This window comes from Benincasa hispida, chromosome 2 (assembly GCF_009727055.1).
Source record: "Benincasa hispida cultivar B227 chromosome 2, ASM972705v1, whole genome shotgun sequence".
Lineage (NCBI taxonomy): Eukaryota > Viridiplantae > Streptophyta > Magnoliopsida > Cucurbitales > Cucurbitaceae > Benincasa > Benincasa hispida.
The window spans coordinates 44,650,886-44,667,760 of NC_052350.1; the positions used below are offsets into that span (position 1 = coordinate 44,650,886).

At 34.8% G+C, this 16,875-nt stretch overlaps 1 protein-coding gene across 1 annotated transcript in view; it reads left to right on the top strand.

Annotated features, from left to right (window-relative positions):
- Positions 1 to 13,648: 13,648 nt before the first annotated feature.
- LOC120071672 (callose synthase 9-like) overlaps positions 13,649 to 16,875 on the top strand; it is a 143,548-nt gene continuing 140,321 nt past the window's right edge. Inside the window, exon 1 of the mRNA XM_039024046.1 lies at positions 13,649 to 16,096. Coding sequence (XP_038879974.1) covers positions 15,867 to 16,096 — 230 coding nt within the window. The 5' untranslated portion in view covers positions 13,649 to 15,866. The remainder of the gene's footprint in view (positions 16,097 to 16,875) is intronic.

Sequence of the window (16,875 nt, forward strand, 5' to 3'; positions counted from 1 at the left end):
GTTTTGGGTTAATTTAAATTGTTCAAATTAATAAGAGGGTTTAATTATATATGATATAATTAAATTGTTTCAATTATATATGATATAATTGTCAGAATGTATTTCATACATTATAGTTTAATGAGAGGAAATAAATATTTGAATGAGATTCAAATATATTTTCTATGAATGTGATTCATAGTTGTTAAATTTAATATAAATATGATTTATATTAAATGTCATAAAATAGTGAAAAGAAACTATAGTTTATACAATATGTGATACAATATTAAAACTATAGGTTATATGTTATGTTTGATATAACATATAATTTAATATAAATATAATATGATAAGTTAGTTATCATATTTTTTTTATATTATTTTATTATTATTTGAATAATAACTCCCCTATTTTCTCTCCAACCACTTTAGTGGGTGGTTATTGATTTTGTGGCAAGAGGAATAAAAGAAAAGTGTTTTTCTTCTTTTTACTCAACGATTGATCGATTGCACGATTTGCTATTGAGAGTTTTACAGAAAAGTTCTGTGTTTTTCTTGAAAGCATCCTCAATCTACTTCCTCCACACTCAAACTATCCCTCCTAACCAAAATAGTGAGAGCCTACCACTCCCCCCGAGAATACCAAAGGCTCTTTATGGTAGTGTCCCTGTTACTGTTCGAGGTATCTTAAAGAAGGTTTTCAAGAGTTGTTGTTTCTGTTTGAGGCTCGTGACTGTTCGAGGGAGTTTCACGAAGAAAGGTTCTTCAAGGGTAATGTATCTTGAACCCTTTATTTCTTGTAAAAGCATGTTGTAGTTTAACTTTAAATGCATATCTACTGTATGTTTACTGTAAATTATATTTTCAATAATTAATGGAATTTGGACGATCCGCTTCCGCTCAAGGATCTCTTCAATACTAGTTCATTCAATTGGTATCAGAGTCAGGTTGTTGGTTTCTTATTCCAAATTCCATTTTTTGTATTGAATTCGTTTGCAGTACTGATGGGTTTTATTTTATGCATTGCATTTATATTATAAATATTTGTGGATGAATTTTTGATGGATGTTTACGGGATAGAAATCTCTATTTATGGTTTTCTGTTTAATTTACAAAGTTGTATTGTAAAGGCCCCTGCGTTTTTGGGCAATAAATAGCAATCGAGTATGTAAATTTGTTTAAGTTTTTTAGTCGCTCGCGAGGCTTCAGAAGAAGGGCTGCAGTGCGTTTCGATGGAAAAGACAAAATGGAAAATTGGAGGTTGCCGCATCGTGTAGCTAGAGCTAAACGATCGTTTAGTTTTTGTTCTGCAATCGTGTAAAGTTTGCTACATGATCGTGTAGCATTTGCTAAATGATCGCATAGCTAATGCTACACGATTGTGTTGTGTTGGTTGCATGATCGCGCAGGCGCTCGCTTGGTAGACAATCGTGCGGTATATAATACTCGATGCATCCTTGCGTGCTACACGATTGTGTAGACTATCATACTCATCGCATAGTCGTTAGCTACACGATCGCATAGTATGTGATACTCGACGTATGGATGTTACTACACGATCGCATAGACTTTCATGCTCATCGCATAATAATAAGCTACACGATCGTATATACTCGACGCCTCACTGCTTGACGATTGGGCGTTTTCTACACGATCAGTTGTAAGGGTCCTTTATGGAGTGGTTCAAGGCGAGCGGTTCAGGACCCAGTTCACTTGTTCCGAACTAATGGACTCATTTTTGTAATAGATTAGCCTTTTTATTTCTTTTTGGAGATGTTCTATCCCGATCCATCAACTTTAATTTAAATATACATATGATGTATGTTTATTTTATATGCCATAATGTATGTCATATAGTTTTAAAACCTACCATAGGTTATACATTTATTTTCATGCATTATTTTATATTAGAAGTGTTATAATATATTAGTATGCATGATTTAAATTACATAAAGCATGCTCATGCATCATTAATATAAGAGTTATAGTATATGTATGCATGAATTATAGCATGTCCATGCATCATTTATATTATAAATGTTACAATATAAGGTTGAATGCTTGTATGGAATGTATCTATAGCATTGTTCATTACTTAATTATATAAAAGTTATATATATTAGTAATGAATGAACATTGCATGAAGCATGACACTATCTTAGGTTAATTTATAATTGTTATAAATAACTTATGTATGTCATTCATATAATGGTTGGTTTTAATTGTTTCATTTACTTATAATTGTTATAATAAATGAAATTAGAATTAAAATCAACAATAAAGAATTGCATGCAAACCTTAGGCTATAATTATTTTTTAAAAATGTTTTAAAATTTGATTGAGATAGACCTAAGATCATGTTTCTAATGAGATTAGAAATCTAAGTTTAATATTTTAAATCGGTTTAATAAGATCAAATTGATTCCTAATAAAAGATTAAATATGTAACAAATGTACCTATAACGGACCTTTTGTCTAAGGTTAGTTCTGGCTAGGTTGGAGTACTTAAGTCGATAGAAACGTCACACCCCTGCTTGGGAACTCTACCCAGAAAGATGAATTAGATAGATTTGTTACATGCATGCAAATTTGATGAAAATCTATTAAAGAATTTAATAAGACTTGAATCAAAGTTGTCTAATCATCAAAGACAAGTGTTTTTTTTTAGCAAATTAAACAAACACTTAGATAAAATCAGTAGTCGAATTTTCTAAGTTAATGAACCCTAGGTAGAACACTTAGTGAGAGGAAAATGGGGTATAAGATACTTCACTTTTACCTCTATATGTTTCTCCCTAAAAGTTCACACCGTGAGATCTACTCTCAGCCTTGAGGCACCATAAATGTCACCCTATGGGTGGTATTTGGGTAGGTTAATACCAAGGTGAATTGAGAGATAAGTGGGAGTGGGACGTGTGACAACATATCCCTTGGTCTCTCTCATTAGGTTGGATAAAGTTTCATGCATCACCTCGAGGCATCGTGGTATCCCTCTAAAGGATAACAGTATCGCATGACGCTTTATTTGATCTCCAAAAATGGATAGGGTTGCTTTAGTCTTTTGTTCCAATCGACTTTTCCCTAAGGTTGACTCATTGACGCAGGACTCTAGATCCTAAAATGAGGGGTTACACTTACACATAATTGTTAAGGATATTAACAAATTCTGGATCGAACAATGGTGACTATTAGTTACAGTTACAAGGAGTTGTTTCTGTCTAATGGTTGAGAATGTCTCATTTTAGTGAAAGGGCACTTGATCACCCCACAGTGACTTTTGTCCTACCTAATTGAACCATTATTGTAAAATAAATGTCACTTAGGGTACACTAGACTATTTTGCTAAAACTTGATTGGTTTTCTAAAAGTGGTTTAATACAAGTAAACTAAATTAAGTTTGTTCTTTTTCAACAATTTAATATGGCTACCGCTACTCTTAGTTTACTTGCCGCTAAAAAATTAACTGGCGAAAATTACGCTAGTTGGAAAAACACGATCAACACGATTTTGATCATCGATGACCTACATTTCGTCTTGATGGAGGAGTGTCCTCCCATTCCACCTCTTACTGCTCCTCGAAATGTTCAGGAAGCATACGAGCGCTGGACAAGGGCAAACGAGAAGGCTTAAGCGTATATCTTGGCAAGCCTTAACAAAGTCTTGGCCAAGAAGCATGAGCCATGCTCACTACCCGTGAGATCATGGAGCCCCTGGAGGGAATGTTCGGACAACCATCCGCACAACTCAGACACGATGCTCTTAAGTATATTTTCAATGTTCGTATGCAAGAGGGGGCATTTGTTCGAGAACATGTTCTCAACAAGATGATCCACTTTAAGTGGTAGAGATGAATAGGTTAAGCATCGATGAGGCCAACCAGGTTAGCATCATACTAGAATATTTACCAGAAAGTTTTCTGCACTTCCATAGCAATGTTGTTCTGAACAGGATTGAATACAATCTGACTACCTTGCTCAATGAACTACAGACTTTCCAATCCTTGTTGAAAATCAAGAAGTAGAAGGGTGAAACAAATGTTGTTTCATCTTCTAAAAAGTTCCATAAAGATTCGACCTCAGGAAATAAGTCTGTACATTCTTCCTTCGGCACCAAAAAGTGGAAGAAGAAGAAGGGTGGAAAAGGGAAGGTTGCTGCTAACCTAGGAGTTATTGCTCCAAGGGTTAGACAACCAGTGAGAGTTGACAAGGGAAAATGTTTCCATCGCAACCAGAATGGACACTGGAAAAGGAACTGCCCCAGATGTTTAGCAGAAAAGAAAAAGGCCAAACAAGGTAAGTGTGATTTGCTTGTCTTGGAAACTTGTTTAGTAGAAAATGGTAATTTTGCTTAGATTCCAAGAAAACCTATATTCTGAAGGAATCAGTTTCCCTCTCCGAGGACTCACTGGATGGGTCGAATGGTGATGGCAGAGGAAGCCCCTGCCCTGCTCTGATTTATAAGTAAGTATCTTTTGTAAAATATGGGCAACACCAAATCTTTCTAGAGCCCAAACCTCTATTTCTCCCACCCGTTTTCCACCTTGTTTGGTAATTATTGATAGTTGTCTTGTCAGGTAAGTAAGGGTCCGAAGGAGGTAAGGCTAACCTCAGATTTTAGGTCAATAAGTGAGAAAGTTCTTTTTGCCATTAGGACCGGTCTGACGATGAATAAGGCATACGGCGTGACAATCTGTTGACATACAATTGATGAGGCTATCACATACATTTCCCTTGGTATACCTCTACAAAGATAAGAGATTCGAGAAAGAATTTCACCGATAGCAACTTTTCGACCTGAAACTTCCCAATCAAACACGGACAACGACTACCATTATCCGATCACATTTTTCCTTATTCTTCTGAAACTTTGGGGAATTCATCTCGCCTATGAGTAGTAAAATGACGTTACGGCTTCCTGCTTCAGCGCGCTCTGGCACCGACTGATTTAGCACCTTCTAAGATCTCATCTCGTTGAAGGGTTTCAGAGCTTAGTCTGTACTCTGACTAAGGGTTGTCATGATCTTAAGAAATTTGCTTAACTCTTCAGAATATTAGAAAAGGGAGAAAGATCCAAGTGCAAGCATTGAGTCAAATTCAAGTATAGCAATGTAGTTCTTGTCTCCCTCTCCTACCTAGAGCACTCAAATAGGTAGCATGGATTAGTCATGAAAAAGATAGTTGAGAGAATAGAAGATTCAAAACCAAAGACAGCGCAGAGTGACTAAGGTTGAAGATGTAACATTAGCCGCTGTTTAAGCTTGAACTCTCTTTCTCGATTGCTACTATTAGTTGAGGCTACCTAATGGAACAGGGCTGCCGAAGCCACGGAACGTACGAGACTATACTATTTTTATAATCGTAGAAAATTTTGTTCAATTAGATATTAAGGATTCGCCACACAGAAGCGTTCTCGACGTCACTTACTCTTTATTTAGAAAATGTTATTATTAAGCAAACAAAGAAGAAAAAGAGATTTTTTTAACTAAAAAAGACCTATAGTCAGACTATTGACTGAAAATTGTGTATATAAAGTCTTGAACCTGCTCTTACAAGAAAGTAAGTAATCTCAAGACCCGGGCATTTATCCAATGTTTAATTTTAGGTATTAGTCTATTTTCGCGAGTCTGAAAGCTTGATCCGTGCGCGGATCCTTCTTTGGACTTATCAACGAACATTCATGTTAGAATTCCATGGTTGGAGTCATAATGCATGTTTCGAATCGTCTTTAGGCAAGAGCTATACTACCCCTCCCGAATCTATTCTTCAGCCCAGTAACCAATGTCCATAGGGCGTAGCCTTAACCAGTAGGATACACCACTCACTGGCGAAGTGGGCTTAACAGCTTCGAAGGAAGGGTGAGCAGCTATGGCTACATTGTTCAACTTCCCCTCGCTATCTTTGTCTTTTCTTTTCTAGAATCCCCTTCTTTACTAACAAAGTTTTAGGTTTGATTTTGTAAGACGAAGAGTCATTTGATCATATTCCCTATACCCAACTCATGGGTCTTTCTTAGTAAAGGATCGAAACGAGGAAACGTCTTATGCCATATCGACCGAGTCATTTCTCGGGGGACATGGTCCCAAAATGACTTCTATATATTGAACGAAATCTGCTGCTACTAGAAGAGCGATGCCCTGGGACCAGGCTCGAAGGAAGGAGAAACTACCTAACTTAGAGAGCTAGTAGGGACTAGAAGGTAGGAGACTTATTGCCACACATAAAGGAACGCCTTAAGGGCCTTTATATCATTCCTAGTCAGGAATGTAGGGCAGGGGAAGCAGAATGCCTTATGTAGCTAGGAGTGCAGGGACAGTAAATCCTCCGACCCCCCAAGTATCCCGCAGCCCAACCATAACTCTAAAGGGTAAAACGTGAGTCCGCAGGCCTCATATATCGGTCAGGTGGGGTACCCTGATGGAGACACAAAGCTCAATTTAGCTGCCCCCCAGGAAAAGGGAGAGTTACTAAGTGGGCAAGTCCATTTCTTTTAGCGAGAGGAGATTCCTCACGTAACAAGGTAATAACCGATTTTCTATTAGATTAGACCATTGTTCCTCATTTTCTATATGTCCTATATGTAGATGGGAAGTACACACCGAATGTAGCATTAAACCAATGTTAGTAAGCACTTGGCTTTAGAGCCCTATCATGTAAGGGAGAAGAAAGACTGAATGTGTGAAGCATACGGGGGGTAAGAAGGGACCTACGAACAAAACAAAACAAAAAACATAAAAGAATTCCGTAGTGGCTAGGGGGAGGGGCGGCTAGGCTGCCTTTTCAATCAATCTCCGGCTGCCCCCTAATTACTAGACCAACCTGGTGCGAGTTGTAAGGAGTCTTGGTCTCGAGTCAAGCTGAGGCATCATTTCATTCTCGTAACGGGAGTGAGTGCACCGCAAAACCAGACAAGTGACTCCCTCGCCTCCCAACGGCGGTCTTTAAAGTTGAAGTCATTTCCTAAACTAAGAAAGACAAATCCTCTTATTCTACGATAATCCAAGCTGCAGCTTCATGAGTCTGCTCAGAACCAGTCGATTCTTGAGCCATTCGTTCTCCCTCTCGGTTGGCGTTTGCCAGCCACTAGAGCAAGTAGAGAACAATCAGTGAATGAACAACAAGAACCCCAGATCTTGACCGGATCGTACATCTTTGTGTCTAGCTATGTATATGGATGTGCATAAAGAAGGGACGAGACATCTTTCTCCTTTTTTTTTTGGGGGGGGGGGGGGGGGGGGGGAGGAGGATCAGAATGAGGAGCTCGAGAAGTAAGTGCCTTGCTCAATGCTTTTCTTCTTATCTGTAGCCCGAAGTTGATGCTACTTTAGCTGAATAGCTCTACTTCTGCTATCTAGCTTTGAACCCGGAAGTAGTATCACAAACAGAGTTTTTTTTTTTTATATCCTAATGGATCTTTTTGAATGAAAGTCAAGCAGGAACTCTTGTCGTAGCTATTATTCTTATTATTCCTGTCAAATTTGTGCCTTTGTTGTCTATGATAGATACCTGAAGAAAGGAAGAAAGAAGTCGCACAATCGAGGAATCGTTAATTTGACTCGGTCAAGCTGTTTCGCCCCTCTTTCCTTTTTTGTTATTGAAAACGGGGCAACTTTCTTGCTTGTTGCTTTATAAAGATGGTAGGGGCGCGTTAAGCCCTTCTTTCAGCTGCCCCGGCCCTATCCCGGCCCGAAAGTTTGCTTCTGGCGACTAGCTTCTACCGCTAACGCTTGGACTTGGAAGCAAGCTACAGCTACCTTGAATCGATCAATGAATGAAAAGAAAGAAAGTGCTTACCGAGGAATAGAAAAGGAGGAGAGGTTGGTTCGAGGACTCGTTGGTCAAAGGAAAGGGGAGGTCCTGATGTCGGGATAGAGTCGTATGAGGCGAGAGTGTCATGTATGGTTCCTTTGAGAAGGGTATGATACCACCACCTACCAGGCCCGACGAGCGGTCCATGGAGCTGCATCCCTACTCACTGGTCCATGCACATTGCTCTCTCTAGAAGGTTGGCCACCTATCCTAGATCTTCATATTTTCAAGAAGATCCCAGGCTCGATCTGGTTTAGTATCAAGGTGATTCTCTTTCTGTTTCTATATATATGGGTTCGTGCAGCATTTCCACGATATCGTTATGATCAATTAATGGGACTTGGACGGAAAGTGTTCTTGCCTCTATCATTAGCTCGAGTAGTTGCCATTTCTGGTGTTTCAGTCACCTTTCAATGGCTCCCTTAATTATGTGCGAGGAATTCTCAAGTTGCTTGAACTTGGTGAGAGGAATTTCCCTCGTCGAGTAAGATCATTTTACGGTCTGGGAGCTGGCTAGTCCCCGAAATGGGTCGTTGGGGCCCAAAATCTTCCTTGCTTTCCTCACAAATCCCATCGCGCAGAAGCTATCCTTTGACGAATGCAAGTAAGGTCGCTTGCTTAATCTCCGTTGGCGACAAAGAAGGAGGCATTGGAAAGAAGACTATACCATACTAAAGTTAAGAGGCATTCGAGAAGCGACTAGTCGCTTCTGGCCAAGTATCTCAAGCTGAGTTTTTTTTTTTTTTTTTTTTTTTTTTTTTTAAATACCCTAATGGATCTTTTTGAATGAAAGTCAAGCGGGAACTCTTGCCGATGTTGTAGCTTTTGTCGCAGCTCTTATTCTTACTGAGAAAGGCGAAGTGAGAATAGCTTCTAACGTTCCCGTTGGAGTACAAGTATTGTCATAGCTGCTGTCGAAGGGAGATGTGAGCACTTTTGTCGAAGCAAGAACGGTTGGCGCTAATCTTGTGGAGTGTTCGACAGTTAACGGATGATGAAGAATGTAATTAAAAAGTTTAATTAATAATTCATGTACCGTTAGAGCTTCAAGCTACAGGTTCATAAGGTCCCCTTGGTAGCTCAAAAGGATTTAGTTAAGAGTCTGTTTTTGGGTTAATTTGAATTATTCAAATTAATAAGAGGGATTTAATTATATATGATATAATTAAATTGTTTTAATTATATATGATATAATTATCATAATGTATTTAATACATTATAGTTTAATGGGAGAAAATAAATATTTGAATGAGATTCAAATATATTTTCTATGAATGTGATTCATATTCGTTAAATTTAATATAAATATGATTTATATTAAATTCCATAAAATAGAGAAAAGAAACTATAGTTTATATTGTATGTGATATAATATTAAAACTATAGGTTATATATTATATTTGATATACCATATAATTTAATATAAATATAATATAATATAATAAGTTAGTTATCATATTTATTTATATTATTTTATTATTATTTGAATAATAAATTCTCTCTTTTCTCTCCAACTACCTTAGTGGTTGGTTATTGATTTTGTGGAAAGAGGAGTAGAAAAAAGTGTTTTTTTCTTCTTGCTCAACGATTGAACGATTGCATGATTTGCTATTGAGAGTTTTACAGAAAAGTTCTGTGTTTTTCTTAAGAGCATCCTCAATCTACTTCCTCCACATCCAAACTATTCTTCTTAATCAAAATAGTCAGAGCCTACCACTCTTGGGTTCTCACTCCGAGAATACCAAAAACACTTTGTGGTAGTGTCCCTATTACTGTTTGAGGTATCTTGAAGAAGGTCTCCAAGGGTTGCTATTTCTGTTCGAGGCTCGTGACTATTCAAGAGAGTTTCACGAAAAAAGGTTCTTGAAGGGTAATGTATCTTGAACCCTTTATTTCTTGTAAAAACATGTTGTAGTTTAACTTTAAATGCATATCTACTGTATATTTATTGTAAATTATGTTTTCAATAATTAATGAAATTCGGACGATCCACTTCCGCTCAAAGATCTCTTCAGTACGAGTTCCTTCATGGCTGGCTAGAGGAGAGGGGCGGCGGCTAGGGCTCTTGGGACGCACGATCGAAGAAGAAAAGGAAATAAAGGGGGAGGTTATGCATGTGGGGTGAAGAAGAAGGGAGAGAGAGAGATTTTTGAAAGGAAAAAAAACAAAAGTTTATTTTATTTTATTCGATCTTATTTTATTATTTCCTTCGATACACACATATATATAAATATATATATTTTTTAAAACCCTTTCCTTTTCCTCTAAAATTCAAATTTCAAAATCAAACCAATTTTCCTGATTTAAATTCAATTTTCGACATTAACTTAAAAATTAAATTAATTCGACATAAATTCCAACATTTTTCTTTAAATAAAACTAAATTTCAAAATTAACAAAAATTTCCTCAATTATTACAAAATAATGAATCGAATTTATGAACACTCAGGATGTTACAACATCAACATTAATCTTATGATTGTAGATCCACTAACTAAATGATTGCCATCAAAGATATTTAACGAACATGCAAATGTATGGGCATTAATGGATAGCATTATTGATATTATGATTATGTTATTTGATACTTTCATTTATTTATTGTTTCTGATTTATCTTACAGTCTCGTTTCTTATGATTTGTAAATGCATAAATGAATTACATAAATTAAACAAGACATTATCTTTGATAAAGGTACTTATTGTTGGATTGTTATTGATTACCTTAATTATAGATCATGTTAGATGAACTATTTCCGTGATACATAAAAAAGAGTATGTCAATACAATAGTGTGAGTATTTGCTTAGCTAAAAAACAAAAAGGTCATGCTTAGAATAAACAAAATGAAGATGAAAAACACATGCATACTTGATTTTATCACTAACTCTTCTAGTTAACATGATTGAATTTCGAGGATGAAATTCTCACAAAGGGGTTGTCTCTTAGTTTTTGGTACATTGTAAAAACACCGAGTTGTTTATTTTGAAATATTCTGGTTAGAGGAAGTTTAAAGATAATTGGAAATAATAAATTGAATAGATAACTAAGGGCAAAAGGGAGAATTCCACAATGTTAAGGATAAAACCGTCTTTTCACTATTTAATTAAAAGAGTTTTGATAAAATGGAACAAAATTGGTGGAATATTATTGTGTGTGTATGTATATATATATAGTAAAATTGTCTCTTCACTCTTTAATAATATAGTTTTGATAAAATGGAATAAAATTAGTGGAATATTGATGTAAGAATTAGTATATAAATAAATTGAGAATAATTTAAAGAAACTATGGTGATAGCTTGGAGTATTTATAGTGGAGCACTTGAACCAATGCCATATTCTTCCATGACAAAGTTCGTACTTAAGGTCGGTAGCTAGAGTGAACTTATTTGGTGGATGACAATGTGTTATATTTGTTATGATTTAACAATTAGGGCTTGTTCTAATGACGATTTGGCAATAATTGTTTTTTTGGTTTCTTGCTTCAAGTTTGTTATGTCTTGTATAGGTGAAGTGTGATTAAATTCTTAGCTGCCATCTCTGTCTTTTTTCACGATTTGTTTTGATCTAATATTTGTCTACTTTATATTTTTATTTGATTCAATAAGGTGTTTCATATTGTAGAAATATTATCATTTTCTGTTTTAAATTTTCTTCTTATTTCAATAGAGAATGACACGAGTTGAGGAGTTGTGGGAGCGCTTAGCTCGAGCAGCCTTAAGAAGGGATAGAATTGGTATTGATGCTTATGAATGCCCTGAAAGTGACATTACTGGGAATGTACCATCTTCACTTGCAAACAATAGATATATTGATGAAATCTTGAGAGCTGCAGATGAAATTCAAGATGAAGATCCTGATATCTCGAGAATATGTATGCTATCCTTTAATTTCAAATTTTTATTTATATGCTTTTAAACATTATTTTTTTTGCTCATTAATATTGGGAAAAATAGATTCTACAAGTCATGAGACCTTGAAAAAAAAGTTCTTCCAGTTTAATCTTCTTCTTCATTTTTTTAGTGGGACTAAATGCACGTTGGATTTTATGGGCTATGATAACCTACTAGATAACATGCGGTTTCATATCTAAATCAATTGATAATTAGAGTAGTAACCCATTTATCTTATAAAATTTGTAAGGTCTCTTAATTTTTTCAACGTAGGGTCCTCATCAAAACATTATAAATGAAGAGAAGGATTTGGTAGAAAGTTTTTGAATGTCACATCACCATTACATTGTTCATTCGATTAAGTATTTTAAAAAGTCCTTCTAAGCATGCGCCTAGACTCAAGACATCTAGTGCATTGCCTTTTCAAGGAAAGATTCACAAAATAAGGTGCGTGCTTGTAAAATCCTAAGGCTCAAAGCCCAAAATTCTATTACGTTTTTTTTCTTCCATGAAACTGACTTCTGTTTTCCCTTTTTTTTTCCCTTTACATTCACTTAAATAAAATCAAACTTTTGGCTCTTACTATTATTATTATTATTATTTTATATATCATCGTTAAAAGGAAAATAAAACTTTAAATTTGCTTAGATATCCCAATTATCCATTTTCTATAAAATTAAATTGTTTCCTTCATAATTTTTTTCAATTATTCATCTAATTAAGACTACAAGGTGTCGATGGTTACACAAAATTTTTTAAGTCAGTTACGACAATTCTATTCCTGACATAAAAAATATAATAAAGATATAATAATAGTAAAAGCCAAAAGTTCGATTTGATCTTTCTTTTTAAGGAAAGTTTGATTTGACCTCTAGTTAACGTAATAAAATAAAAAAGCTGACCAAGTCAAATTAAATTTAAACAAACTTTCTGATTTTTAAATTTAGCAATATCTAAGCATGTTCAAATATTGTTTATTTAAATATGATAAAAAAAAAAATAGTAAAAGCCAAAAGGTTGATTTGACCCTCTATTTTTTTTTTTTTTTTGACGAAACTTTGATTTGATTTGATTTAAGGTAGAAAAAAAAAGCACAGAATTCAGTTTCACGAATATAAAAATTGAAGCTTTGAACGTAGATTGTGCCACGTGGGGGGTCTGCATATACACATGTAGACCCTCTTCAGGAAAGCTTTTCTCTTTAGAAGGCTTTTCAAATTGGCTTGTTAAAGGATTGTAGTTAAATAGGCTAGAGGACTCCTTAGAAGACGTTTGACATAAAGGATAATCTTAAGAATATGATAATCACATTTTGTTACCATAAATACTATTTATCTTTAATTAGTTATCGTTAACACTATTTCAAAATCTTAATTTGACACTATTTCAAAATCCCAATTTGCTAACGTATTTATTATTTGATACAATTTTCACTATTTTATATTAATCATTTTTTTACTTTTTGCTACCGTGTTTACTATTTCCTTCTCAAACTAAAATAGTTTACATCTCAAACATATAATATCATAACCCAAATTAAAATGATCTACACCCAAACACAAACTATTATAATCAAACTATAATAACTAACTCTTTGCCTCAAACGCCCTCTTAAGAGCTGTTTGAGGGGTCTATAATGAAATATTTTAATTCCTTATTTTACTCTGTTCAACTCTATGTATTTGGTGGAGTAAGATTAAACTCATGAACTTATCATCCTAGGTTGGAATAAGTTGACAGGATCACTTTTGTACGTTCTCATATCCCAATAAATTTGTAATATAATATAATTTAAAATCCATATTTAAATTAAACATTTAAGATTTTATTTGTAATAATGAGCTCATTCTATCACTACAGTTTTCAATTCAACTTCCTTTCCCATCATTTTTATTTTTATCCTTCCTTCAATTCTTCACACATTTTAATACTCTTGTAATTTTTAGTAATTGCGAGCTCATCATTTTTAAAAACGTTTTGAAACCGCTTAATAAGTAAAAATAGGGTCGAATGAGAAGTTAATGAAACACTCTCACTCTCCATCTCTCCTTTCTGTCTTCGACATTCATTCTCTGCCCTGCATCTCTCTAGACCCCTTCGGATCTTTGATTCCACCACCTCCTTCACATTATTCAAGACAAAAAAGCTTCTCCAATGATGCCGTTGTGTTAATGCTTATATAGGGAGATTATTCTCCAAGCAGTCGGCAATTTTCGAATCACCCCTCTCAAGGAATCAAAGAAACAATCATCTCTTTGCCAGGTTCTTCTATTAACTTTAGACCAAACGTTCGGATTAATAATGTAAGGTTCTAGTCCTTTATCTACTGAACAAATCCCCTCAAGCCTTCACTCAACTGTGGAAATTTATCAGATTCTTCATTAGGTGAAGTGAGCTTATATTTCCTGATTTGAATCATGAAAAATTATTTCATGGGTTACCAGAGGGTTTAAGGGTCTTCTCAGAACCCTGATTTAAATCTTATTTAGGAGACCAAAAGGGAGGATTTTGACATTCTTTTTATCTAATCATTGTGGAGCTCAAGAGATTTTGGTTGCTAAATCAGGTGGTTTGTTAATCTTTTGGGGCCCTTCTCCTTCCGGCTTTTGTAACAGTTGGTTGCTACACAAAGAATGCTGCCTAAAGATGAATCTTCAGTTGCTGGATTGGGCAGGTTTTTGGCATTTTTTTTTGTAAACTCAGGTTAACCAAACAAGCTTTGAAGACATGGTTTTCTGAGTTTGGGGAAAAAGGTTGAACAAGGAAAAATACCTTCTTGCTGAGTGTGATTTCATCCACTTGAAATTATCATCTGAGCTGCAGTTAAAGGAGAGCTTTATTGAGTAAAGGAATTATATTCAGAGGAGTAAGTTAAATTAGCTTAGGCTGGGGGATGAAAATTGGCTTAATTGCTCAAAATTCTTCAAATAAATCTTCCAAGTCATTCATTATGCCCTCAGTTTGTCCTCTTTGTTTGATGGATTATGAAGATTCTCTTCATATTTTCTTTGAATGCTGTTATTCAATGGAATGTTGGAGCAGAACTTTTTGGGCTAATGCAGTGAAAGCTCTCCTTTCAGAAATTTGGTTTGAGAGAATCAACATATATGTCAAGACAAGCCACTTCCTTTTTCTGTTCGTTATGTGATTGCTCAAGTCAAAGCCTCGTCATGGTGTTCTCTATCTAAACACTTTGCTGATTATTCAACTCAAGTTGTTTGTTTAAACTTGAATGCTTTTCAGGCTTCTTCAGAAGTTTAGTCTATGTTTTATATTATGGTTCTAGCCTTGTTTTGGCCAGTTCGTAGTTTTTATTTTTGTTTCCTCTAATGTACTTTGAGCATTAGACTCGTTCATTATTTCAATGAAAAGTCTGGTTTCCTTTAAAAAGCAAAAGGATAAAAGAACATTGGGTCGTCAGTGAACTGGAGGTGTAATAATGACATCTTCTCCTTCCTGACCTAAAAAGCCACGACAAAAGTCTTCTCTACTTCTCTTGAAACGAGCCTACTCAATTATAGGGAAAATGTTGTCTTTGTTTTATTGTAATTATTTATTGCTTATATATGTATTAATTGGACATCTTAGTTCTGTATTTTTTGTCTGCCAAAAAGTTATTTACCTCACAAGAAATAGATATTTGAAGTACTATTATCATGATAAATGACGAATGTCAACACTTTTCCATTGAATGACATGTACAACTGAACTAAATTCTTCTGAATGCCAATTTTATATGTCAAGTTTATCATTTTGTAACAATTGCAAAATAATATTCATGTATACTTTGAAGATTCTTAGGACTCCTTATATTCCCTTTGATATGATATTCTAATTAGTTTTATAAATGCATTTATAGATAATTCCTAAGCACTTCAAGTTTCTTTTGTTTCCTTTCATACAAGATTCTGTATTTTCTTTGCCTGTAGTATGTGAACATGCATGTTCACTTGCGCAAAACACGGATCCTAATAGTGAGGGAAGAGGTGTTTTGCAATTCAAAACTGGTTTGATGTCTACCATTAAGGTATGTTCATTTTCGTAAATTTTTTTGAGTATTGGTTGATCTATGGTGGTCAGATTTCTTGTCAACCTTATTATTTTCTTTTCACATTAAATTTAAAGCTCTTGCTTTTTTATTGTTTGAGAATTTAAGCCATCTACCTGCTTGCAACTTTGATTTTTATATGGTTGCTAATTTGGCTTATTTCATCCTTCGATTAAATCTTGATTGTTTGAGAGATATTTTTCAGCAAAAGCTAGCCAAGGGGGAGGGTGGAACCATAGATAGAAGCCAGGACATTACTCGGTTACAGGAGTTCTACAAACTACACCGAGAGAAAAATAATGTAGATAAACTTTGGGAAGATGAAATGAAATTGAGGAAATCTGGTGCTTTCAGCGGTAATCTTGGAGAGTAAGTTCATTGACAAAAGTAGTTACCTCTTGTCATATCCTTCATGATGTCTTTTATTAGCTGCTCTTGTTTTCTTGAACAAGAAAAAGAGACGGCATTTTTTTTGGGTATAAAGATATACCAGCTTCACAGAGCTATAGTTTTTCTTTCTCACTACAAATTGGAAACGTCTATTGTACTACCTTTAATATGGGTCCTTTTGTATCTATGTATATTTTTGAATATTTCATTTAATCAATGAAATTGTTTCTTATCAACAAAAGAAATGATGAAAAGAGAATAATGCTCAAGGTATAAAATAAAATTAAAAAAGGGCAACAAATCCTTATACAATAAAGCAAAATATCTATGCAGAAAATTGAAACAATCCAAATAAAGCAAGGAAGACAAAACTCTAAGTGATCTCAAACTAGAAACCAAGAAATCGGCTAATCTTGGAAGGCTAAAAAATTTTGTTAGGATACCTTCTAACAAGAGTATTAAAAAGACACCAAGAATAAACGAAGAACACTGGAATATGAAAACATATTGAAATATGTTATAATATCATAATAACATTATAAAGATAACCACTAGCCTTTTGAGAGGGCTAGACTCTCCCAAACTTCTCAAAGGAAATCCCACAAAATGCTTCGCACATTTCTTCTCAATCCACTCCTTCTATTTATAACCAAAGCCCTAATGAAAGACACCAACGAGCGTTTATGGATTGCATTGTTTGTGCAATTTTGTGAAAGATTTGGGACGAAAGAAATGCAAGAATCTTCCAAGAAAAAAGC